Raw genomic sequence first — 26,909 nt, 5'->3', positions numbered from 1 at the left:
TGACTGTTGATGAACAACTTAATACATTATCCCTCTTAGTAGTTTTTTTTTGTTTGTTCTACTTAATACTTTTGGTTGAATACTGTAATCAATACACAGTTATTCTTAAGTGTTGAAATTTAGCTGAAAAGTGATTGCTGTTAAATATAAGAGTGGGAATAAGAGAGGGAAGAGATATGCAATTCGGGACATGCTCAAGCTGACTTGCCCCAGACGGTAGAGTTAGAAACATACCAGGGGATTCCAATACAATCCCATCAAGGTGGCATGTACCAATGCCATCTCACTAGTCCAAGTGATCAATTTCAGTTCACAATTGATCATAATGAAAGGACTAAGAGTCAAAGGGATCACATAAACAAGTCTAGTACCTGCAAATGCTAACTGATAGAATAAAAAAGGGAAAGAACGATCCAACATGGGAAGCAAGATACTCAGCAGACTCATAGAATGGCAGATGTCCTAAACAGCACTATGGCCTCAGAATCAGCCCTTAAGGCATGTGGATCCCACTGAAAAGCCCATGAGAGTATTTCAGGCATGGAAAGCAAAGACACTCTGGAAAAAAAAAAAAAAAAAAAAAACTAAATGAAAGATCTCCGTGAGTGAGATCCCAGTGGAAAGAACAGGTCATCAAAGTAGGAGGTACTTTTCTCTGAAGGGAGGAGAGAACTTCCACTTTGACTATGACCTTGTCTAAACAAGAGAAGAGTCAGAGAACTCAAGGGGCTTCCATAGCCTTGGCAACTCATGACAAGAGCCTAGGGAGATTACTGATGCCATAAACAAGAGTGTCAATTTGTTAACAACAGGAGTCACTGTGCACTTACTCCTCATGTAGGATCTCTGTCCTTAATGTGCTGTACATCATGATTTAATGCTATAACAAGTACTCAAACAGTATTTTTCACTTTGTGTTTCTATGTGGGTGCAAACTGTTGAAATCTTTACTTAATATATGCTAAATTGATCTTCTGTATAAAAAGATAGTTGAAAATGAATCTTGATGTGAATGGACTGGGAGAGTGAGCGGGAAAGGAGAGGGTTGTGGGTGGGTGGGAAGTTATGTGGGGGTTAGCCATTGTAATCCATAAGCTGTACTTTGGAAATTTATATTCATTAAATAAAAGTTAAAAATGAAAAAAAAGAAGACACACAAAAATGTGAAAAAATTATCGGCCGGCGCCGCGGCTCACTAGGCTAATCCTCCGCCTAGCGGCGCCGGCACACCAGGTTCTAGTCCCGGTCGGGGCGCCGGATTCTGTCCCGGTTGCCCCTCTTCCAGGCCAGCCCTCTGCTGTGGCCAGGGAGTGCAGTGGAGGATGGCCCAGGTGCTTGGGCCCTGCACCCCATGGGAGACCAGGAAAAGCACCTGGCTCCTGGCTCCTGCCATCGGATCAGCGCGGTGCGCCGGCCGCAGCGCGCCAGCCGCGGTGGCCATTGGAGGGTGAACCAACGGCAAAGGAAGACCTTTCTCTCTGTCTCTCTCTCTCTCACTGTCCACTCTGCCTGTCAAAAATAAATAAATAAATAAATAAATAAAAATGTGAAAAAATTTATTTTTGAATTGTCTGAATCTTTGCCTTCTTTTCCTGTACTGTTCATCTGAAGAGTCAATGATGAAGCTGTTAGACAAGAAAAAAATACAGATTACACAGCATTGACTCTTTCCAATCATTAAAACTGAAATGTACAACAATTTACTGCATTTCTACTAATTAGTGGATCTAAAAATCAAAGTGATAGTAAGCTGGCGAATAAATTATTATCTCTGTGCACTTTCTTTTATGTTATGGAGAGTTCTAACATAGGGAAGGGGTGTCTAGGGTATCATAGGAGCAAGATTTTCTTCTTCTAATTAATTTTAAAATATTTATTTATTTATCTATTTTGAAAGGCAGAGACAGAGATACAGAGGAGAGAAAACTCCCACCTATTGTTCACTCCCCAAATGCACATAACATCGGGCTGAGGCCAGGCTGAAGTTGGAAGCCCAGAACTTAATCTAGGTCTCCCATGTGCGTTGCATGAACCCAAGTACTTCAGCTATCAATTGCTGCCTTAAAGGATGCACATTAGCAGGAAGTTGGATCCAAGAGTAGAACTAGGACCAGAACCTAGGCACTCAAATATGTGATGTGGGCATCCCAAGCAACATGTCATCCACTGCACCAAACACCTGCCCCCATATCCCCTCCCCCTTTCTTCTTAGGAACTAGATTTTGATCAGGTTTTTTAATAGTTAGAAATATTTAAATGCAATTCAAAGGGCATAGTCTACAAAAGTTTCAAAATATTCAGGATATTTATAAATGACTTTATTATCTAGATCGAAAGTATGTGTTATCTGCTAAGAATTTTCAAAATAATGATGTATAACATTTAAATAAAACTTTCAAATTTTTTTTTTCATTTTCGATTCTCTTTATCTACAGAAGATCAGTTTAGCATATATTAAGTAAAGATTTTAACAGTTTGCTCCCACACAAACATAAAGTGAAAAATAATAGATGATTTTTTAAATGATGATGAAATCAGATCAGACCTATTGTCATGTTTAATCCCAGTGAGAGTCAAGTTGGGAATTGATAATTTCTTCTTCTTCTTCTTTTTTTTTTTTTTTTTAACAGACGATCAGTTTAGTATACATTAAGTAAAGATTTCAACAGTCTGCACCCCCATAGAAACACAAAGTGAAATATACTGTTTGAGTACTCGTTATAGCATTAAGTCTCAATGTACAGCACATTAAGGACAGAGATCCTACATGAGGAGTAAGTGCACAGTGACTCCTGTTGTTGACTTTACAAATTGACACTCCTGTTTATGGCATCAGTAATCTCCCTATGCACCAGTCATGAGTTGCCAAGGCTATGGAAGCCCCTTGAGTTCTCTGACTCTTCTCTTGTTTAGACAAGGTCATAGTCAAAGTGGAAGTTCTCTCCTCCCTTCAGAGAAAAGTACCTCCTACTTTGAAGACCTGTTCTTTCCACTGGGATCTCACTCACGGAGATCTTTCATTTAGTTTTTTTTTTTTTTTTTTTTTTTCCAGAGTGTCTTTGCTTTCCATGCCTGAAATACTCTCATGGGCTTTTCATCCAGATCGGAATGCCTTTAGGGCTGATTCTGAGGCCATAGTGCTGTTTAGGACATCCGCCATTCTATGAGTCTGCTGAGTATCTCGCTTCCCATGTTGGATCAACCTCCCCTTTATTCTATCGGTTAGTATTAGCAGGTACTAGACTTGTTTATGTGATCCCTTTGACTCTTAGTCCTTTCATTATGATCAATTGTGAACTGAAATTGATCACTTGGACTAGTGAGATGGCATTGGTACATGCCACCTTGATGGGATTGAATTGGAATCCCCTGGTATGTTTCTAACGCTACCATTTGGGGCAAGTCAGCTTGAGCATGTCCCAAATTGTACATCTCTTCCCTCTCTTATTCCCACTCTTATATTTAACAGGGATCACATTTCAGTTAAATTTCAACACTTAAGAATAACTGTGTATTAATTACAGAATTAAACCAGTCATATTAAGTAGAACAAACAAAAAAAAACTACTAAGAGGGATAATGTATTAAGTTGTTCATTAACAGTCAGGGCTATGCTGATCAAGTCACCGTTTCTCATAGTGTTCATATCACTTCAACAGGTTTCCTTTTTGGTGTTCAGTCAGTTGTCACCGATCAGGGAGAACAAATGGTATTTGTCCCTTTGGGACTGGCTTATTTCACTCAGCATGATGTGTTCCATGTGCAAATGACTGGATTTCGTTGTTTCTTACTGCGGTATAGTATTCTAAAGAGTACATATCCCATAATTTCTTTATCCAGTCTACCGTTGATGGGCATTTAGGTTGGTTCCAGGTCTTGGCTATTGTGAATTGTGCTGCAAAAGCGGTCTGCACTCTAATGTTTAAAACTTTCAAATTTTAAAACATCTATTTTCTTATTTGGTTTTCACAAATCTGCAGCATAGAATGCTTTTTTCACTCTTTTGAGTTACTTCTTCGTGTTAAAACTTTCTGCTGTTGTTCACGTGAAATGGTTTTAAGAATACTTATGTTTCTGGCTGTCTTACTTAAGTACTCTAATCTGTTTATATCACATGTATAGTAGAGTGGCCAGACCTGTTGACGATATACCAGGTACCCACTGAGTAGAGCATGGCATAATGAGGTTCCAACCTGCCTGGGCTGAGTCCAGATCTTTCTATTTTACACAATACACTATATCAATTTCTTTTGAACAGCTGTATCAAGCTGTTGACACATGTCACACTTACAGTAAACTGAAAGCCCTCTTATCTTTGCAAAGTATATGCTGCCAAGTCTGGGTTTATTCAGTGAAGCTATTGGTGATGCAAACTCATCTGTACTGTTTTATGTGCCTGTGTAATTTAATTCGTTATCTCAGTTTATTATTGCAGTTTTATTTTTTTTAAAAATATTTTATTTATTTATTTGAGAGGTAGAGTTACAGAAAGAGAGAGGCAGAGAGAAAAGTCTTCCATCCACTGATTCACTCCCCAAATGTTCGAAGTGGCCAGAGATGGGCTGATCCGAAGCCAGGAGCCAGGGACTTCTTCCTGGTCTCCCACATGGGTGCAGGGGCCCAAGCACTTGGGCCATCTTCCACTGCTTTCCCAGACCATAGCAGAGAGCTGGATTGAAAGAAGAACAGCTGGGACACAAACCAATGCTCATATGGGATGCAGGCACTGCAGGCGGAGTCTTAGGCTACCTCACCACAGCGCTGGCCCCGCTGTTTCATTTTTAATCTGTTACTTTTGCTTTTAAAAGAAAAACATATATTTCAGTTATGGTTGTGTTCATCTACATTTGAAAGAAATTCTCAAAGGAAGGATTTAACCAGAGAGAAGTTTATTGTTATCATGCCACCATTCTAGAGGTGTGTGTCCAGGACTAGAGCCTCAGCCCAAGGACAGCACAAAGGGTTCAACTTCCTGCTTCACCAACCTTGGCATGTCTTTCTTCCTCATGCTTAAAGGATAGGGGCTTGCATTTTTTTCTATTGCTGTGTAACGAATCACTTTAAACACAACAGTGTAAAACAACACACAATTTTGATTTCACAGTTTTCATGAGTCAGTAGTTATGGCAAAGGGTGGCTGTGTCCTCTTTTCGTGGACTTAGAAAGCTATAACCAAGAAGCTGGCCATAGCTAGGTACTGATCTAAAATTTGCTTCCACATCAGTCCCCATTCAGGTTGTTGGCAGATCTTAGTTCCTTGCATTGCAAGACTGAAGTCCCTGTTTTCTCACTGGCTATTGCATAGGGCTTACTCTCATCTGCAGGCTCACCTGGGTTCCTAACTGTGTGACATTTTCACAGTGTGGTAGCTTACCTCTTCAGGGTTGGAAGGAGACTCTTTCTAGTCTGCTTTTGAGGAGTCTCATTTAAGGTAGCCTAATCAATGGATGTATCACTTAGTAAAAAAAGAAATTAATAATGTAAAAAATTACATGTAAGCTCCTACCAGGATTAGTCATTATTATATTGTCATATTTTAATGAAAACATGTTATATTCTACTTTTAAGATTCATTTATCACAGTGAATTCTTTGTAAATATAATTTGTAATTACTGAATAATATTCTATCATAAGGATCCACCAAAAAATTCCACATCAGTAAACCATTATTTTCTTACAATTTTTGAGATAATTTTTAGATTTTATTATTATAAAATAGTGTCATCATGGGTACCTTTATGCATAACTTATATATTTATAGTTATTTCATTAAACTTTATTCATTGTGGAATGACTGTATTTGAAGGAATGAACATTTTCATGATTCTTGTCACATATGTTCATATAGATTTTTGAAAGTGGTAAATCAACTTATACTTACCAACAAGGAACAGAAATGTTCGTTTCTCTCAGAACATTCTAAATTCCTGACTTCATCCATCATGTCAGTTCTGCTTCTTACTTTTGTTGCTAACAAAATTGGCTAAGTATGCTTATTATGAATTCATCCAATCTTCTGATAAAAATGAGGTTAGTTCTGGACTTGTTCAGTATAATTAAATAATTCATAGTCCTCAGGCACAGTTTGAACTCATAGAAATCTATTCATTTTGCTTTGGAGCCAACCCCAAATTTAGTATAATGAGGGGCATTATACTAAAGATCAGATGCATGAAGTAGTCTCCTGATTGTGCAATCTGAAATTTTTACTAATTGAAGTTAATTTATTGTGTGTAGGTCTGCCCTTTTGTGTTATCTGTTAAATTTGCACTAGTAGACCATCCCTGTAGTGATCACACTTTTCCCCCAAATAAACCCCAATATCATCCTTTCTGCAGTGACTGTTTTCTATAAGCTTGCCCTTCCACTTGATTCCTGCCTGTATTTGGATGAATTCAGACTGCCCTGGAGCCTGCCCGGAGTTCATCTCCTTTCTTCTATCTTTTATACATGTTATTTTTGAACCTGGTGTTACCTGAGGTGTTCCTGTAGTCAAACTGATTTCTTTTAGATCTCTTTCCTCTTTCTTCCTCATTGGATTACTCATGATTTTATAGTTAGAATTTCTGTTTTTGAACTTCCTGTCCTTGTTTTTCTGTGGACTCAATCCTAAGGCCTATTTTTCATCTTTGAGAAGAACCTACATAGTTTCCCATGTATCCTTATATATTTCTATTTTCCAATTCATGTAATGTTTATATATGTGCTATTTCCTTTTTATTGTCTGGGCTTAAGCAGTAAAATAAAAATATTAGTATCTCCTTATGTATTCATGTCTCAAATGTTATCATTTTTATTTTCTTTGTTGTACAGCTTTGAATGTGAATACTAAAATAGTATATGTACCTCATAAAGAACCTAGATCATAGCTAGAATTATAAAAATGAAAACATAATTTTTTTTTAAGATTTATTTTATTTATTTGAAAGAGTTACAGAGAGAGGTAGAGACAGAGAGAGAGGTCTTCCATACACTGATTCACTCCCCTAGATGGCCGCAATGACCGGAGCTGTGCCTATCCAAAGCCAGGAGCCAGGAGCTTCCTCTGGGTCTCCCAAGCAGGTGCAGGGGCCCAAAGACTTGGGCCATCCTCAACTGCTATTCCAGGCTGTAGCAGAGAACTGGATTGGAAGAGGAGAACTGGTGCCCGTATGGGATGCTGGCACTTCAGGCCAGGGCTTTAACCAGCTGCACCACAGTGCTGGCCCTAAAAGAGTAAAATTAATTGTAGTCAAACAATTAATTGTTTTAAATGAACATTTTGTTCCATTTCCTCCTAATAAAGATAATGTTTATATGTATGTGTTGAAAAGAATGACATTCTATTCCTAATAAGACATGTTTGTCCTTAATGTGTCAAGCCCCTAGAATGAGCTCATTAGCTATAGATCTCGTGCACAATAATAGAAACTAGATCAGGGAGAGAAAAAGTGCATCTTCTGAATAATGTTTTATATGTAAGGAAGTATGTAATGTAGTTTAAGTGTTTCTCAGAAATAAAGTTAATTTTTTTAATGTTTACAGTTGTGCAGAATCATCATTTATCTGGTAATGAAGGTATTGTATTTTTCCATCTATTTTGGTTAGTTAAATTTTGTAAAAAATAAATGGGAAATTAAAAGTGAGGTTAGTTTCTATGCACAAAGAAACCTTTCTCATTCCTTTACTTTCCAGAAAAATTGCTGGGTAGCAACTTTATACCTTTTTGATCAGAGTACTTTTATTCAGGTCATTTATGCTTTAACTTTACTTTCTCATTTTTTGTATGGGTTTTAGGCAATAACCCTGATTATCCAGTCATTCTGTTTATGTTATAGTTATCAGATGTCACTAGATTTGTATCTGTTTAATAATGTACAGCAACTTTATGGAAAATATTTTTTCTATTTATTTCAGAGTTCACTATTTATGTCTATCTAAATTATAGATAGATACATGAACACTGATATAGATGATATAAATATCCATAAAGTAACATAATAAATACAAATGAGAGTTTACAGGTTCAAAATGATTCAGTCATGTTCAATTTATGTTCCTATGCTCAACCATTTTCTTTCTTTCCCTCCATCCATTGTCCAGAAGGAAATTACCACTCCTACACACTGTGTCACTTGTCAGCGCAGTTGGCCCATAGTGTCCACATGACTTAAACTGGAGGCTCTCCTGGTACCAGTAGCTCCTGAACTTGTTCTAGTCTTGAGTTTGAACTTGTTACTGAATCTAAATTTGATAGAGTTCTTCCTCGGATCTCTTTAAATTTGAGCATAGGAAACAGTTTCTCTCTGAGTTCAAAATTATCAGCATTTGGGTTTAGAGGATGGAAGTCTCTTTATCTGAAAAATCCTGGCAGATGGAGAAAATGAAGTTGACCTGATGGTATTTGAGGATCTAATTTTATTTTCTAGGTTCCTGGAATAGCCTGAATCTTTCAGCAATTCTGTCACTCCGGGGAAGTATCCTCCAGATGGCTTAGGCAGTTGAATGGGTTTCTGATTTTTTCAATGAAAAACTTATGGCTAATCAAGTTGATAGAGTGCATTTGCTGTAGTAAATGATCGCTTAAACAAATGCCTTATACTTAAACTCTCAATTTGAGAAATCTTTCCCATTAAGGGAGCATTATTCTAAGATCTCCTGCAAGTTTAACTGCATTACTCAAGAGCTAGAGATAGTCTCAAGGGTCACCTTCAATCCTGTTTGGTAAAAGGCAGAGTATAAATTCTCTCTATTCCCAGCTTTTGAAATTGATGGGAGAGAGAGAACTGGATTTCCCCATAGTGACCAAGATAGTTTGCAGCAACATCAGGGCTAAAACTCAAGCCCTCTAATTCCCCGTCCTAAGCTATCTTGAGTCTAAAGGAACTTCAGTACAATGAATATCAACATAGAGCAGCTCACAATATTTTGTGTGTGTGTGTGTGAGTTTTAATTTGAATTAGTTTATTTGCCTTCTCCCTTTACAGGACAGTTCACTCATAAATTATATTTTGAACACCTCATACCAACAGATCCTTGTTTAGTTGCTGATAACATTCCAAGTGAGTAAGTGCTACTTCTACTTTCAAGACCTTTGTATCTAGTGAGAAAATACATTTCTAAAAGTAATTGCAAATATCTATGAGAATATCTATGAGTACTTTAGGAGATGGCTAGGAAGTACTTGGGAGAGCCATTTAACCTTTCCTTGCTGGGATTAAGGGTTGGGGAGCATTGGTCCACCAGACTGAATAATGTCTGTCATTACCAGTCAGGCCCATTGTTTCCAACATTGCAGTATCTCACTGTTAAAGTCATATTTTTTAAATAAAAACCATGTGTTTAATTTTGGGCTTGTCTCCAAAAAATGGAGAAAGATAAAAATGGTGGTAGCACTGTTTAAGTAAGGTTAAAAGCTTACTAGAGTAATACAAAATCAGTTAATAATGTTCCCATCTACCCAGCCCTCTACCCACAACCACTCCCACATATACCAGTTACCATGCCAAATCAGCAATTGGCAAATTATGTAAAGAGGAGCACTATCGCTATAAGATATTGCATTAGACAAGAGTTCTGTGATGTGAGATTATGACTGCTACACACTTCTTCCCTGCATTGAGATGGTGGGGCAGCAGTGGTCAAGGAGACTGCTTGCTTTTCTGTAACCCTATTGCCCAACCTGAACCTGCCTTTTCCTAATTCACGCATTATTGATGCAAATCTGTATACTCCAGGTCTGCCATGTTGCTTTAATTCCCCACGTATTCTTCCAGCCAGAATACTAAGCCACTTTTCTATCATGCAAAAAGTTCAATCACACATTCTGTGATATTCTAAGACTGAGAAATCCTGTGATTATAAAATATTTTCAAATAAGTTTTAGCTTCACATTTCCTAAGATAATTTAGGCATAAGATGCTTTTTCTTCCCATATTTTCCTATGAAACTTCAGAACTCACTTTGAGATATCTTATTGTAATAAAGAAGTAGGTTTGCCCTCTAGACATTTGCATATAGGAGTTAACAATAACAATACTTTTACAAAGCTGTATTGTTTCCAAAGTGTTCTGTTTTCAGTGTCTATTGCTGAGCTCTTTCACATATCTCATGGATTTTATATATACATATCATAGTAACTTTGTGAGGTTGGCATTATTTTTTATCACAGATTATGCATAAAGAAAATGAGGCTCAGAGAATGGTTATGGTGACTTCTCTTATGTTACCCTGCTTGTGATAGAGCTGGGATAGTTCTGATCCTTCTACTGCACCTTTCCCCTTAACAATAAATGAATACACATAGATAATAAAAATTCAAGATTCCAGAAAATTCTAAAGCTGGGGAATATACTTGAATTCCATTCAGAAATTTAAAACAGAAAGCCTAAATACCAAATGCTCCCAAATAAGATATATTTGTTCTGGTTGGGCAGAAATTCTACAGAAAAAGATGGAATAAAATGAGCTCAAGCAAAGCATGCATTGAGAAAGGTCTATGAATTGGTTTACGTGGAACCTCGCTAAGTAAGGGAAGTCAGAGGAGATGAGACAGCGAAGTCAAGGTGTCGACATGTTGGTAGGCCCCTAGTTTAGTGATCTGGACTTATTCTGAGTGGTCAGTGTGAGCCAACAAACTTTTTTTGAACTGTAGTTGAGGATGAGTAACTGTACTTTAATTAGAGTAGTCAGGAGATTACTTAGCAGTAGTATGGAGGATGAGTGCAGTGGAAAGATTCTGAAAGCATGTAATCAGAGAAGAGAGTACAGAGGACACGAGCAAGGGTGAAATGCCACATGCCTGTAAGAAGAGAGCACCCATGTCCATCATTAAGCATAAGCAAAGGAACCCTGGACTAGTAAAACAGAGCATAAAGCCTTTGTGAATAGAGCCTGGTCCAGGCAAAGAGCTCAACAATTACTTGCTGAACAATAAATTTGTTACTTAGTTACATGACATTTCAGATCAGTATAAGATCTCCAGATGGATGTGTCTCTTTCCACTTTTTTAATTACAGGTTTGTGGAAAAAAGAAAAAGAACATGTTATTCCATATCAGAAAGAACATTATATAGTACTTGCTAAGTGCTGCTTCTAGGAGGCCCAGGCTAAGAAGTATTTGTGAACTGACTGTGGAATTTAGGGCTTAGACATCAATGATTTGGTAGGGTAGGCTAAACTTGTCTCCTAGTGTTGAGACCAGAGCTCTGGTAACTAGCTAGTATCACTTATGTTCCAAATACCAAAAAGGGTCTGATAGATTAATTTTTTTGTTTTATTACTTCCATTTTTGCACGTAGCCCTTTTTCCTATTTGTTTTCACCAAAGTTATCATTATTTCAACAATGGTAGAAGAAATAATTTCATTTATGCTGTCTGGAAAAGCATTAGGGTTAAGAAGTTAGTTGATGGCTAGACAATATAATTGTGTATATTTATGTGTGTATATAATTGTGTGTATATTTTTGTATATGTATATATATAAGACTAAGGGACTCAAGAGAAATTACTAAATGCTAGAAGTGTCCACTTGGTTACAGAAAAGTCCTTAAGAGAAGAATATGATATTAAAATAAGCATATATGTAAATATATAGTCACAAACATAAAACTATACAACTTCTAAATATAATATTTATAAGCCTCATAATTCTGTGGGTGTGTATTATTATCTCTATCTTGCCACCTTACAGGTAATACCCCCCAAATTAAGTATTTTGGTGAATACTTCTTGTTATTAAAGAGCACATTTTACCTAAAATAGCTTTTGGAAAAACAGAAGTAGAACTCTATTCAAAGGACGTTTTAAAATTTATCAATTTGAAAGGCAGTCAGACAGAGAGAGAGAGAGAGAGAGAGAGAGAGAGAAAGCTCTCTTCCATTGTTTCACTTCCCAAATATCCACAATGGCCAGGGATTATGGGGACAGAGGGCATGAAGCTGGCAACTGGGAATTTACTCCAGATCTCTTACCTGGATGGTAGGGACCCCATTGCTTGAGCTATTACTGCTGCTTTCCAGGATCTCTGTTATCAGGAAGATGGAATCGGGAGCCAGAGCCAGGAATAGAAGCCAGGTACTCTGTTCAGATGCAGGTGTCCTACCCAGCATCTTAACCACTGTGCCAAATGCCTGCCCAAACACATTATTTTCAAAGCAGCAGAATTGGGACTCTAACCTAAGTTTGCTTGTCATCTAAGCCTACAGAAGTTCTGGTCAATTTTTATAAATGGTTCATTCAGTCTTCCTTTCATTTCAAGGTATGGAATCAAATTGTAACTGGAAAACAAAATAAAAACAGGCAGTTTGACTTATGAAGTAAATTCTGTTATGAACATATTGTTTTCAATCTCAACAGAAATTGCCCACACCTAAAACTGTGTTCATGTTGAAATCTAAACTGTCATCTTCCTGAGGCCTTGTTCATTCATTCAGTCAACTATTCATTTACAATTTGCAGGCACTGTGCTAGAGACTGGGATACAACAGCGAAGTCCCCAGTGCAGCAGACACACAAAAGCCATTGCATGTTATCCAGTGATAATATGCCTAGAGGATACTTCAAAAATTTGTGAAAAATAGAATTAAAAGATAATTATATTTTGTTTCAAAATTTTTAAAATCCATGTATAATATTTTCATAATATGCATTGCTATGAAGTGCTAGAGGACCCCATGTGTGCCCACCTCTCAGATGTGCTAAGGATTAAATATCATATATGTAGCATACTTAGCTTAGTGGCAAAGTAGGTGATCGATAGTAGGTGGTCAAAAAGTGTTAGAAATCACTATTCTTATTTTGTATCTGGTGGGCCATCTATCTTCTTAAACTGATGAATAAGGAAGTATTTTAATTGAAAGCTGATATTCTTCATGAATGGGGTTTATTAAGTCCAGCTGCATGATAGTTTTTATGCTTATGCTTATCCTCTTTTCAAGACAGATTATGGGTGCTGAAGCACTATCTCCTTTAGAGGCTCCTGGCAAGGAAACTTTAAAAATTAACAATTTGAAAACAAAAGTAAAGATAATATATGAGTGTCCTGATTAGTAATGCACTACATATTGTGTTTGACAAAGGAATCTCAAGAGTTGTGAACTCTAACAACGACTGGAAAACTGTTTCTGCCTAGTGTCAGGGTTGTAGGACTGCGCATGGGAGAAGAGGCAGGGATGATGAATTCAGTTTTTTTCAGGGACCATGAATTTAACAGAAATGAGTAATATATTTAAGAAGAGCAATTAAGGAAGAGAAAGAAATAAAGGGCATTAAAATTGGAAACGAGGGAGTCAAAATATCCATGTTTGCAAAATGATATGATGTTTTATATGGAAAAAGCTAAACACTCCACCACAAAACTGTTAGAACAGTTGCAGGATACAAAAGTTGCATGATACAAAATCAACATACAAAAAAAGTAGCTTTTTTTTCTTTTTTAAAGATTTATTTATTTTTTTGAAAGGCAGAGTTACAAGAGGCAGAGGCAGTGAGAGAGAGGGAGAGAAGTCTTCCATATGCTGGTTCACACCCCAGATGGCCACAATGGCTGGAGCTGTGCTGATCTGAAGCCAGGAACCAGGAGCTTCCTCTGCGTCTCCCATGTAGGCATAGAGGCCAAGGACTTGGACCATCTTCTACTGCCTTCCCAAGCCATAGCAGAGATATGGATTGGAAGTGGAGCAGGAGGACTCAAACTGGTGCCCATGTGAGATGCCAGCACTGCAAGTGGTGGCTTTACCTGCTGTGCCACAGCGCCAGTCCCAAACAGTAGCATTTTTATGTGCCAATAATGATTTTGTTGAATGAGAAATTAAGCAGAGGTGGGGTGGGGGCAGGCGTTGTGGTATAGTGGGTTAAGCCAATGTCTGCATCCCTTATGGTGTCAGTTTGTGTCCCTGCTGCTCTACTTCCCATTAAGCTCCCCGCTAATGGCCTGGGACAACAGTAGAAGATGGCCTAAGTGCTTGGGCTTCTGCCACCCACGTGGGAGATTGGATGAAGCTCCTGACTCCTGGCTTCAGTTTGTCCCAGAGCTGGCTTTCATGGCATCTGGGGAGTGAAACAGAGGATAGAAGATTCTTTTTCCCTTTCACTGTTACTCTGACTTTCAAATAAATAAATTAATCTTTAAAAAACAGAGAGAGAGAGAGAACGAGAGAGAGAGAAATCAAGAATGAAATCTCATTCACAATAGCTACAAAAAATAATATATTTAGGAATAAATTTAACCAAAGAAGTAAAAGATCACTACAATAAAGATAAAAAAACATGGATGAAAGAAATCATCAATGACACATCAAAAACTGGAAAGATACTCCTTGCTCATAAATTCAAGGAATAAATATCATTAAAATATCTAAATGAATTTATAGATTCAATATAATCCCTGTCAAAATACCAATGACATTCTTTACAAAATTAGAAAAGGCAATCTTAAAATTCATATGAAATCACAAAAGACCCAGAATATCAAAGGGATCCTTGGCAAAAATATCAGACTGTAGGCATCACAATACCTGATTTCAAAGCATTCTGCAAAGCTACAGTAATTAAAACAGCATGATACTGCATAAAATGTCAATATATAGATCAATGGAAGAGAACAGAGAGCCCCAAAATTATTCCTCATACATTTAGAGAACTGATGTTTTACAAAGGAGCCAAGAATAATATATTGGAGAAAAGATAGTATTTTCAATAAATCGTGTGGGTAAAACTACATGTATATATGTAAAAGAATGAAATTAGATCCCTACTTCTCACCACATACAAAAATCAACTCAAGGTGGATCAAGACATGAAACTATGAAATTGCTAGAAGGAAAAAATAGGGAGAACATTTCAAAACATTGGTGTAGGTGATGATTTCTTGGATAAGAGACACCAAAAGCTCAGGCAAGAAAAACACAACTAGACAAATGAGATTATATCAAATTCACAAGCTCTGTACAGCATAGGAAAAATCAATAAATAAACATCCAACATTGGCCACGGCTCACTTGGCAAATTCTCCACCTGCGGCGCTGGCACCCCTGGTTCTAGACCCAGTTGGGGCGCAGGATTCTGTCCTGGTTGCTCCTCTTCCAGTCCAGCTCTTTGCTGTGGCCTGGGAAGGCAGTGGAGGATGGCCCAAGTGCTTGGGCCTTGCACCCGCATGGGAGACCAGGAGAAAGCAACTGGCTCCTGGCTTCAGATCGGTGCAGCGCGCCGGCCACAGTATGCCAATTGTGGCAGCCATTTGGGGAGTGAACCAACGGAAAGAAGACCTTTCTCTCTGTCTCTCTCTCTCACTGTCTAACTCTGCCTGTCAAAAAACAAAACAAAACAAAACAAAATTTAAGAAACATCCAACATAATCGGAGAAAATATTTGTAATCTACTTATATGACAAAGGATTAAAATCTGGAATGTATATGCAATTAAAAAAAACCTCAACAACAACAAAAAATCAAGTTAAGAAATAGGCAAAGGAAATAGATAGGTCTTGAAAGAAGAAATGCAAATGGACAATAAATTCATGAAAAAGAAAAAAAGTGCTCACTAACCATTAGGGAAATGCAAATCAAAAGCACAATTGAGATGCCAGCTCACCCTTGTCAGAATGGCAATTTTCCATCTGACAGAGACTAACAAGTAGTGCTGAAGACCTGTAAAAATGTGAACTTTTATACATTGTTGGTGGGAATGTAAATTGGTAAAGCTACTGTGGAAAACAGTATAGAGATTTCTTTAAAATGTGTAATCAACCACTATGTCCATCATCAGATGAATAGATTTTTTAAAATGTGGTATGTATAGATAACAGAATACTATTTAGCAGTAAGAGAATGAAATGCTGCCATTTACAGTGAAATGGATGAAACTGGAGGACATCATGCTGAGTGAAATAAACCAGATACAGAAAAACAAATATAGCATGTTCTTTCTCTTACATGGCAGCTGAAATTAAAACAAAACAAGAATCTCAATCAGGACATAGAATATTGACTCCCAGAAGCTGGTAAGGGTGGAAAAGATAAGAGGAATTTGGAATAAAAAAAACAGGGAAAGCTGTGTATGTTTCATGAATTGTGACAAATATATTAATATGAGATATTAGTAATAGGGGGAGTGGTTAGGAGTCTATGGGAACTCTTTGTATTACTACCTCATATTTTTGTTTTGTAAATCAAAAACTATTCTGAAATAAAACATTAAAAAAATAAATTAGTAAGATATGGTGTGGACTAGAGAGTGCACATAAGCCATTTAAAGACATTGGAAATCAAAATTTAATTAGCAATTGATGCCAAAATGGCACCTTGTGTGGACTGTTTATTCATGAATTTTGAAACTTAGAAAGTATCAGCCAACAAGTCAGGATAGTTGACTGCTCATTCCTTCAAGAAGCAGTTATGAAAAACAGGTGAAGGGGCTCTGGGCCTGAGTCTAGTTCTTCCATCTGACAGCACTGGCGCATCCTGGGGTCAAATGAGCAGTGGCTGAGCATGGGCTACAAAACCAAATGCTGACAGCTTGACTTGCTGGCTGTGTGACCCTGGGAAAGTTATTCAATCACTCCGTGCCTTAGAATTCTCACCTGGGTTTTTGTGAGGATTATTTTAGTTAGCACAAGTAAAATATTTACACAATACTGCAAGCAACAAGAGCTTAGAGGTTAAGTGTGTTCTAGATGTTCCCTGTGAGATTAAGTAGCTTGTGTGATGCCAGGCAAGTCACTTTCTTTTTTTGTCTAATTTCCTGGTGAGGGTAAGAAAGAAGGGCACATTAATGGTGTCTGTTTTCCTGCAGTCTTTAATATTTGGTGAGTCTCTGTAAGCATGGGAGTAGTTCATGGCTGTCTGGTGATGGGAGGAGAATCCCTTGGCAAATAAGGGAAGAGAGAGAGAAGGTAGGATACCATGTTGGTGCAGCAAGGAGGGAAGGAAGGTTTGAATGAAGGACAGGTAGTGATTGGGGAATACTGTCAGACACAATTTTTGGAGCTGTGAACTTTTCTCTTCTTCTCTATACTTCTTTTTCCCATGCTGACAGTGTTACTTACCCATGTTAAAATCAGTGCCAGGGCCGGTGCCGCGGCTCACTAGGCTAATCCTCCGCCTTGTGGCGCTGGCACACCGGGTTCTAGTCCCGGTTGGGGTGCCGGATTCTGTCCCGGTTGCCCCTCTTCCAGGCCAGCTCTCTGTTGTGGTCAGGAAGGCAGTGGAGGATGGCCCAAGTGCTTGGGCCCTGCACCCCATGGGAGACCAGGAGAAGCACTTGGCTCCTGCCATCGGATCAGCGTGGTGCGCTGCCCGCGGTGGCCATTGGAGGGTGAACCAACGGCAAAGGAAGACCTTTCTCTCTGTCTCTCTCTCTCAATGTCCACTCTGCCTGTCAAATAAATAAATAAACAAATCAGTGCCAGTTTGGCTCAACCTGTCATTCTCAGGACACGTTATATTAAAGTTTGGCACTTGTCAGACAAAAAGGCATCCCTAGGACCTGGTTCCCTTGCATCACACTCTCTACTCATGCTTCCCTCTCCTGGAGAAAGTGGCAAGAGGCAGAACCATGAGCTTTGGATTCAGGAGGTTAGCACCTTGAACACTATACAATATTGGCTGTCAACACCTAAGACACAAAGAGAAGAAAAAAAGAAAATGCAGGAGCTCTGAGGATAGCAATTTAGAAAAGGAGATGGGGTGAAATTAGGGAATCAGGAAGATAAAATTGTTTTTCAGGGTTCAACATTCTGACACAGTGAGTTAAGCTGCCGCTTGAGACATTGTCATCCCATGTGAGCCCCAGTTGGAATCTAAGTTGCTCTGCTTCCAGTGCAGCTCCCTGCTAATGAGCCTGGGAAAGCAGCGCCCAATGGCCCACCTCTGGGTCCTGGCCACCTATGTGAGAGTCCTGGATGGAATTTCAGTCTCCTGGCTTCTGCCTGGCCCAGCCCTGGTCATTGTGGATGTTTGGGGTGTGAACCAGTAGACAGAAGAGTCTCTCTCTCTCTCTCTCTCTCTCTCTCTCTATGTCTGTCTGTCTCTCTCTCTCCCTCCATCTCCTTCTCTCTCTATAACACTTCCTTTCAAATAAATAAATCTTTAAAATAAAAAAAAAAAACCTGCTTTGCAGACAAACACAAGGCACACGAGGGCCCACATCAGGTATTAGTGAAGGCAATCAAAAAGCTAGAAAATGTTTGGTGCTTATGTGCTCAGTCAACAAGTGCTGAGAGGAGTTTTGAAGCTCTATTCTGTGGAAGGAGGTTTTGCCAGCAATGTTATTATCCTGCAGGCCATCTTGTCTAATTCCAATTTCACAGGGCTGAGGAATTTAGTGTCTTAACCTTGGAGGCTCACGTACACTTGGTGTCTTGCTTGAGGTTGATGTGTTTGGAAAGATTGCAGGAGGATGAATTCCTTGCTGGCTTCTAACTAGGCAGATGTGAAGGTTTTCTGCTTGGGTTGAGGGTCAGAGGTTAAATCATTTGCCTTCTAACAGGTGTTCTGAAGAGCTAATTAAAAAACTGACAAGTACCCAACACCTCAGACAGTAAGATTTATACACCTCCCTCTGTGGAAACATCAGAATCACCAGACCCTTGCATTACTGTGTGAAACTGTGTTTCTAGGAAGCCCACAACTGAAATAATAAAGAGCGTTTATATAAAAATCATTCCTAATTATATGAGCATGTCTGAAAATTCACTGTCCATTTAAAATGGATGGGGAAATTTTTTTAAATGCCTATGGTAGGCCCCCATTACATATCAAATAGAACAATGATGGGGAAGATAGTCCTGAGGATAGACTTTTTTTTTTTAAAAAAATGTTATGAATATGCAGCCAGAGTTGAGAACTACTGACTTAGAAATAAAACTATTTTAGAATCTGTTTTTTTTTTAAAAGATTTATTTATTTATTTGAAGGTCAGAGTTACACAGAGAGAGGAGAGGCAGAGAGGTCTTCCACCCGATGGTTCACTCCCCAGTTGGCTGGAATGGCCAGAGCTGTGCCGATCCAAAGCCAGGAGCCAGGAGCTTCCTCCGGGTCTCCCAAGTGGGTGCAGGGGACCAAGGACTTGGGCCATCTTCTACTGCTATCCCAGGCCATAGCAGAGAGCTGGATCAGAAGTGGAGCAGCCGGGTCTTGAAATGGCGCCCATATGGAATGCTGGCTTTTCAGGCCAGGGTGTTAACCCACTGTGCCACAGTGCTGGCCCTTAAAATCTGTTCTAATCATGGAACAGATTGTATGCAATGTATGGGGAAGCAGGATAGGAACCTGAGTTAGGCCAGTCTCCATTGAAAAGACAGATTGGCTCAGATAGTGTTCTACTTGGGTAAATTCCCTAACCTTGTTGTCTCCAGTTTCTTTGCCTCTAAGATATGGTCATTTGCTATTTAACAGATTTTTGTGAGCATTGGATGTGACCATTATTTCATAAAGAAAGCACCTGCTTACCTCTGGCAGTTACTGCCGTTTGTTTTTAGTAAAAGGCTCTGTTAGGAACATAAGCCCGTTTCTAAGGCTTGCTTATCAATATAAATGAAATGATTCTGAGCAGAAGCACAGAAATAAGCATGCATCAACCTAAAGCAGTGAGCACAATAGACCACCCTGTCACATTGCAAATCTGTAAATAAATAATAGATCCCATCCATGTGTCCAAGGAGTTAGAGAATATATAAATTTTCTTTCCTGCAAAAGATGCTCCTGGGGTTATTGTTATTATTCTCTATAATAAATGCAAATAAAAGTTCCCAGCTATAAGTATTTCACACTTCAGCTAGAAGCGGTTTCTGAACAATTACCCAGAAAATGCGGACTTGACTGTGTCTACTTCTATGCCAAATAGCTCAATCAATTATATTGCAATTTAATTGTGCAAAGGTTCTGGATCTGCAGTTGCAGCAGGCAGGGACAGAGAGGAGAGTTTTCTCTGTATTGCTATTTGTTCATCCTAGTATAGGCGCTTTGTGAGATCAGTGAAGTATAGAAAGAAAGACTAAGTATGTTAGGAGATATGCTGGCAACACAAACCAGCCCTTCCTAAAGACCGGATTGTAGGACGTGACTTTCCTAGGCTGGAGTAACTGCTCCGCTCGTTTTGTTCCTTCATTTATTTGGGGAAATATGTTGAGGGAGTTGACATAAGGGTCTAGCTTCAAGCCTGTGCTTTAAGCACTATATGCCTTGCCTTTTTATGGTAAGTACATGGTCAATGTAGTAGTTATTCTACCTGAACTCACACGTGGGCCTACCACTTACCCTTGAGGCCAGTCAACAACCCTTTCTTGATTTCAGTTTACTCAGTTGCAAAATGAAGAAATAGAGTACAATATCACTACATTCTTCTGATGATTAAATGAGGTAATTTATGAAGAGAAAACATAGGAAAAAATTACTGAACATGTGTTCCATAAGCTTCACTAAGTTTTTCACAGGTCCCAAGTATTAACATGGATTAATTTACAATCACCTGTGAGATACAGATTTCTTATTTAAAAATTTTTTTTGACAGGCAGAGTTATACAGTGAGAGAGAGACAGACAGACAGAAAGGTCTTCCTTCCGTTGGTTAACCCCCTAAATGGCCGCTATGATCCGAAGCCAGGAGCCAGGTGCTTCCTCCTGGTCTCCCATGCGGGTGCAGGGCCCAGGCACTTGGGCCATCCTCCACTGCCTTCCTGGGCCACAGCAGAGAGCTGGACTGGAAGAGGAGCAACTGGGACAGAATCCGGTGTCCCAACTGGGACTAGAACCTGGTGTGCCGGCGCCGCAGGTGGAGGATTAGCCTAGTGAGCCGCAGCGCCAATCTTAAAAAATATTTTTTAAAAAACCTTGGGAATTTTATTTTTTCACCTTCATTGTAATTAATTTTAACAGATTCAGTATAATTTGTAGGTACTAATCTAAGAACATGATGATAATCCCGTCCTCCCTCCTACCCTTCTTCCTTCGAGATAGGTTTTTTAAATATTCCTTTTCCAGATGATGAAATTGAGGCAGGGAGTGGTTTCAGTGTCTTTCCCAAGGTCATACAACTGGAGAGCAGGGGAACTGAGATAACCAGCTGGCTTTAAGCCTTTGCTGTAAATCCTATACCTCTTGCCTTTTAGAGAACATATATGGTAGATATAGAGTTTAATTACAGTGTTTACTCTTCTCCCTGGCTTCCTCTCAAATGTTCTCATCTCAGATAGGTGTGCTGTGGCAACCAGCACTTTGGTGCACATGATAGGTAGTCAATAAATACTTACTGGTAGATTACTAGTTAACACAGAGTGCTAAACATGGGCAAGGTCTGTTGAGGAATGCATTTGCATTGTAGTTTGTTTATTGACACTTCACCTGCAAAATATCCCTAGTGACTCTGCTTGGCCAAATAAGTCTTCAGGGCTCTATAGTGATTTGCCCCTAGATGCCCTATTCAACAATTCTGTGCCTCTGCTGTTCACAGAAACCTTGCTGGTGGATAAGCTCAGTCAGGAATGGGACTTATTTTAATGTCTTTATCTTTGCAGACTTGGCACTGAATGGGAATCTAAATAATAGCAGAAAGGTTAAATGTGGCTTGGTGATGATGATCTACTACTTCATGTAGTATATGCAGTCAGTGCACAGACATGTCCCCTCCACAGATGTCTTTTCCTTTTTCTAGAGCACATTCTCTTTTGTCCTAGCTCACCTAACCTTTACATGGAGACTTCATCGGTTCACCAGCATCGTCTTTTCTTTCATTAAAATGATGGCCTGGACTGCCAATAATTAGACTTAGGTTTTTGTTGTTTTCCTCATAATGATGATGAATTTTCATTGATTAGTATATACTAGCATCTAATTCTTCTCATTAGTACATTTTGCCAATTTGCAAACTAATGAAAGTAAACTCTATTTAACTAGTATGTTAATAGATTTTAAGAAGGTTTAAAAATACTACTGGCTAATCCAACATCATATTTGAAGGTACATTATTTTTAATGTTTCACTTATTTTTCCCAGCAGATAAGTATTTTCTTTTTTTTTTTCTTTTTTCTTTTTTTTTTTTTTTTTTGACAGGCAGAGTGGACAGTGAGAGAGAGAGACAGAGAGAAAGGTCTTCCTTTGCCGTTTGTTCACCCTCCAATGGCCGCCACGGCCGGCGCGCTGCGGCCGGCGCACCGCGCTGATCCGATGGCAGGAGCCAGGAGCCAGGTGCTTTTCCTGGTCTCCCATGGGGTGCAGGGCCCAAGCACCTGGGCCATCCTCCACTGCACTCCCTGGCCACAGCAGAGAGCTGGCCTGGAAGAGGGGCAACCGGGACAGAATCCGGCACCCCAACTGGGACAAGAACCCGGTGTGCCAGCGCCGCTAGGCGGAGGATTAGCCTAGTGAGCTGCGGCGCCGGCCAGATAAGTATTTTCATGTATGATAAAGAACTGAGATTTGTTTAGCACCTACTAGCTCTACCACCAAGGACAGAGATTTATCTATTACTGCATTTGATCTTCAAAACAATCTAGGAAAGGAAGGCAGTTTTGTGAAAGCCAGGTTTTGATTTTATGAAGACCTGGTGGGGGTGGCACCGTGGCTCACTCGGTTAATCCTCCATCTGCAGCACTGGCATCCCATATGGGCGCCGGGTTCTAGTCCCTGTTTCTCCTCTTCCAGTCCAGCTCTCTGCTGTGGCCCAGGAAGGCAGTGGAGGATGGCCCAAGTGCCTGGGCCCTGCACCCGCATGGGAGACCAGGAGGAAGCACCTGGCTCCTGGCTTTGGCTCGGCCTGTAACTCTACCTGTCAAATAAAAAATAAATAAAGACCTGGGTATAAGCTCTGACCAACACTGAACTTGCTACATGATTGTGGGGAAGTTTCTTAAGCTTTCTAAAAAATAACCTTTCTGACATCTCATGTTTGATATTTGGGGTATGTTTTGTTGCCTTCTTCCCTAACACAAAAGCCATAGCCAAAGGAGAATCAAAGGATTGGCTTGTTAATGCCTGAGCAGGTACCTTAAAACCACTCCTATGTAAATCTTCTTTAAAGAAATGTGTCCAAGACCTGGAAGACTAAGTGAGGCCACAAATTACCCTTCCTGAATGTGCTATTAAACAGAGTAGAGTGCTATTAAACACTTTTTTTTATTCCATCATATAAACAGGTAGCTGCAATTAAGGGCAAAGAATTGAGTTGTGTCTTTCTCAAAGAGCTAGGCAAGAAGAAAAAAAAATCAATTTATTCAATAGTTAAAAGATAAATATTTTAGATCAAAAATATGGCTCCATTTTTAAAATAAAATTGAAACATTTCATTTTTGAAACTAGGTCCCTATCCTTGATTTTATGTTTTCCTTTGAGGAGTTACACCAGCATGGATTTCCTAGATTAATACCACAGTATTAAACAACCTCAAGTACCATTGGCTTAAAACAATAAAGTCATAGTTCTTTTTTTTTATTTGACAGATAGAGTTAGACAGTGAGAGAGAGAGAGAAAGGTTTTCTTTCTGTTGGTTCACCCCCCAAATGACCGCTATGGCTGGAGCTACACCGATCCAAAGCCAGGAGCCAGGTGCTTCCTTCTGGTCTCCCATGTGGGTGCAGGGGCCCAAGCACCTGGGCCATCCTCCACTGCCCTCCCAGGCCACAGCAGAGAGCTGGACTGGAAGAGGAGCAACTGGGACTAGAACCCGGTACCCATATGGGATGCCGGTGCCACAGGCAGAGGATTAACCAAGTGAGCCATGGTGCTGGCCCAAGTCATAGTTCTTACACATGCTGTAAATACCACCTGGGATGACTGGGATAGTTGCCTCTATTTGATCCTCACTCTGGACATAGGTCAAGAGAATTCCTATCTGTGGGCCTCCATGATGATAACAACAGAGAGAAAAGAACATCGGGAAATGCGCATTGGCTTATATTTCTTCTCTAGAAAAGGGAAGCACATCACATTCCTTCACATTTCATTGACATGCAATTGTCACATGTCCATGCCTGTTTTAAAAGAAATCAGAACAGCATACTCCTACCATTTGATTGGCGGGCAGAGAACCAGGAATATTTGTTAAACCACTAATAACCACTGCAAAAGGTGTCCTTTTATTCCTATTTTCTATCAAAGACAAAAAAGTAGTATATGGCAGAGGATAATTACAATCTAAGTTATTTTGAAGATATATTTCTTCTAAAATATTACACTTCTGTATAAGACAATGTCAAAATAATATTTCCCTCTAAGTTAAATTTAACCCACTAAGTGAACCCACTAGACCCTATTCCTCTTATTTGACACAATGAATAAATATTTTTACTTCTGTGAGGGACTCACATTTTCAAGGAATACATAGGAATGAGGGGAACTGGAAGGGGATGCACGGATAAAGCAGTGGAAGGGATATATAAGTGAATCATCAAACATACCCCAGTGTTGTTTTAGAATATTGAATAAAGAAGGGCAAGTGCTTGGCACAGTGGTTGAGCTACCAGTTGGGATGTCCACATCCCATATTGGAGTGTGTGGGTTTGATTCCTGACTCTGCTTCTGATTCCAGTTTCCTGCCAGTGTAAGTCCCAGTACACAGCTGCTGATGGATCAAGCAACTGGGCCCCTGCCACACTTTGGGAGACCTGAATTGAGTTCTGGGCCTGGTTTTGGCTTGGCCTACCTGGGCTGTGGAGGGCAATTGGAAAGTGATCCAGCAGTTGAAAGATGTCTGGCTGTCCCTGGCTCTGGCTCTCTGCCTTTCAAATGCATACAAATTTTAAAAGTAATGTGAAATAAAGAAAACTATTTTTTGTCCTAGGAAAATATAAACATTGATGAAGCCTCCAGATGCCTGGTGAAGCACATCCTTGCAAACGAGTGTGACCTCATGGAGTCCATCGAGCCGGACGTCGTGAAGCCCCATCTCACATCGCCCAAGGTTGTCAGCTGCTCCAGCTGTGCCAAATCCTAGTAGCTTTTTTTTTTTTTTTTTTTTTTTTTGCTGGCAGATGATAGAAATAATCCCATCATCCCATGAATTGTGCCTTTTTTTTTTTTTATCATTTTCAGTAAATGTCAGGATAGGGAAACACATGTGGCAAGCCAAAGATTTATGCCTCTATCTTTCCTATAAGAAAGAAACAACAAGTGCTGTTTTTATGTTTCTCCCACTATCAGCACAGTGTTTACAAGCTTTTTAAATATTTAATCTTCTGGGACTGGTGCCGTGGCTCACTTGGTTAATCTTCCGCCTGTGGCGCCGGCATCCCATATGGGCACCGGGTTCTAGTCCCAGTTGCTCCTCTTCCAGTCCAGCTCTCTGCTGTGGCCCGGGAGGGCAGTGGAGGATGGCCCAAGTGCTTGGGCGCCTGCACATGCATGGGAGACCAGGAGGAAGCACCTGGCTCCTGGCTTTTGCTCGGCACAGCACCGGCCGTAGCAGTCATTTGTGGGGTGAACCAATGGAAGGAAGACTTTTCTGTCTGTCTGTCTCTCTCTCTCTCTCTATAACTCTACCTGTCAAATAAATAAAAAAAAATTTTAAAAAGGTATTTAATCTTGGGGCTGGTGCTATGGCATAGAAGGTTAAGCCTCCACTTGCAGTATTGGCATCCCATATGGGCACTGGTTGGAATCCTGGCTGCTCCGCATTGGATCCAGCTCCCTGCTCATACACCTGGAAAAGCAGTGGAAGATAGCCCAAGAACATGGGTCCCTGCACCCACATGGGAAGCCCAGAAGAAGCTCCTGGTTCCTGGCTTTAGCCAGGCCCAGCCCCAGCTGTTGCAGACATCTGGAGAGTGAGCCAGCAGATTCATATCCTCTCTCTCTCTCTCTCTCTCTCTCTCTCTTCTGCTCTCTCTGTATCTCTGCCTTTCAAATAAATAAATAAATCTTTTTAAAAAAGTATTTATTCTGTTGCAAAATTCTGTTGTGTATCCAACCAAAATTCTGCAGGACCAGAGTCAGCCCTGTCATTACCTTATTTAAATCAGTGTATGTCTAAAGCCTAAAAGAGATGGGGAAAAAATAGCAAATAAGCTGTCAATTTTATCATTGGCTGTTGGGTTGTCCCTGGTGTCTTTGTGCAGATTTCAATACCATCTCTGATGGTCTGACATGCCTGTTACGTAGAAGAGTTATATTCTCCTCAAATGACCTCCATAAGAGATGCCTCTGATATAGCTCTTCACAGTCACGTACACAGGCTTTCTGCTCTTTCATTGCCTTCATTGTCACTTGCCATGCCCTGAATGTCAGTTTAACTGAAAACTGTTATGAATAGACCTGCCCCTTATGTGTGCCTTTTGATTAGCTTTCTCAGCCTCAAGCTGCGGGACTCTTCTGTACATGTAATATATATTATATATATTTTCACAAGTGAAAAATAAACAATAAAAGATGCTGTTTCCCTATATCTGAAATGCTTCAAGTTCCTTATTATTTGGATTTATTTTTTGCTGTGTAGCTTTTATTCTCAAGATCTGTTTCTAAAATCTTGTTTTAGGAAGGAAATGAGAAATATGCACTTAAAGGGACTATCAGACACTATTAAAACTTGGTTGAGTCTATTCTATTGACATTTAGACCAAGAGAGTAAGAAGGATATGTGTGTGTGTGTGTGTGTGTAATTTGATGAATATATCCTCATATATATTTTGATCAAAAAGGTGCCCAGATAATAACATAAAAAGATGAAATTGAAATATACCTGGTGCTACTTTACTTGGGACCATGGCTGTAGTCCTGATGTGCTGCCGGCAGCTCCTATTTTTTTATGACAATCTTTTCTGTCAATATTTATAAATACACTCATCAGAACTTTCTTTTTTGTCACAGATGTCTTTCAGTGTCCTACTTATATTTTCTTGGCATTCATTGTTTCCGTAAGAACCAGTCACATGGCTTCCTGTTATAAGCATTTAAAACCCTTACCCTGAGGACATTGTCTGGACGCTGGAGGAGTTGGCCCATGAG

At 39.6% G+C, this 26,909-nt stretch overlaps 1 protein-coding gene across 1 annotated transcript in view; it reads left to right on the top strand.

Moving 5' to 3' along the window:
* Window positions 1-26,356, top strand: part of RAB38 (RAB38, member RAS oncogene family) — a 76,949-nt gene extending 50,593 nt beyond the window's left edge. Inside the window, exon 3 of the mRNA XM_002708645.6 lies at window positions 24,751-26,356. Coding sequence (XP_002708691.3) covers window positions 24,751-24,903 — 153 coding nt within the window. The 3' untranslated portion in view covers window positions 24,904-26,356. The remainder of the gene's footprint in view (window positions 1-24,750) is intronic.
* Window positions 26,357-26,909: the final 553 nt, after the last annotated feature.

Source organism: Oryctolagus cuniculus, chromosome 1 (assembly GCF_051225735.1).
Source record: "Oryctolagus cuniculus isolate XC-2025 breed Fujian yellow rabbit chromosome 1, ASM5122573v1, whole genome shotgun sequence".
NCBI lineage: Eukaryota > Metazoa > Chordata > Mammalia > Lagomorpha > Leporidae > Oryctolagus > Oryctolagus cuniculus.
This window is presented reverse-complemented; position numbering and strand designations above follow the sequence as displayed.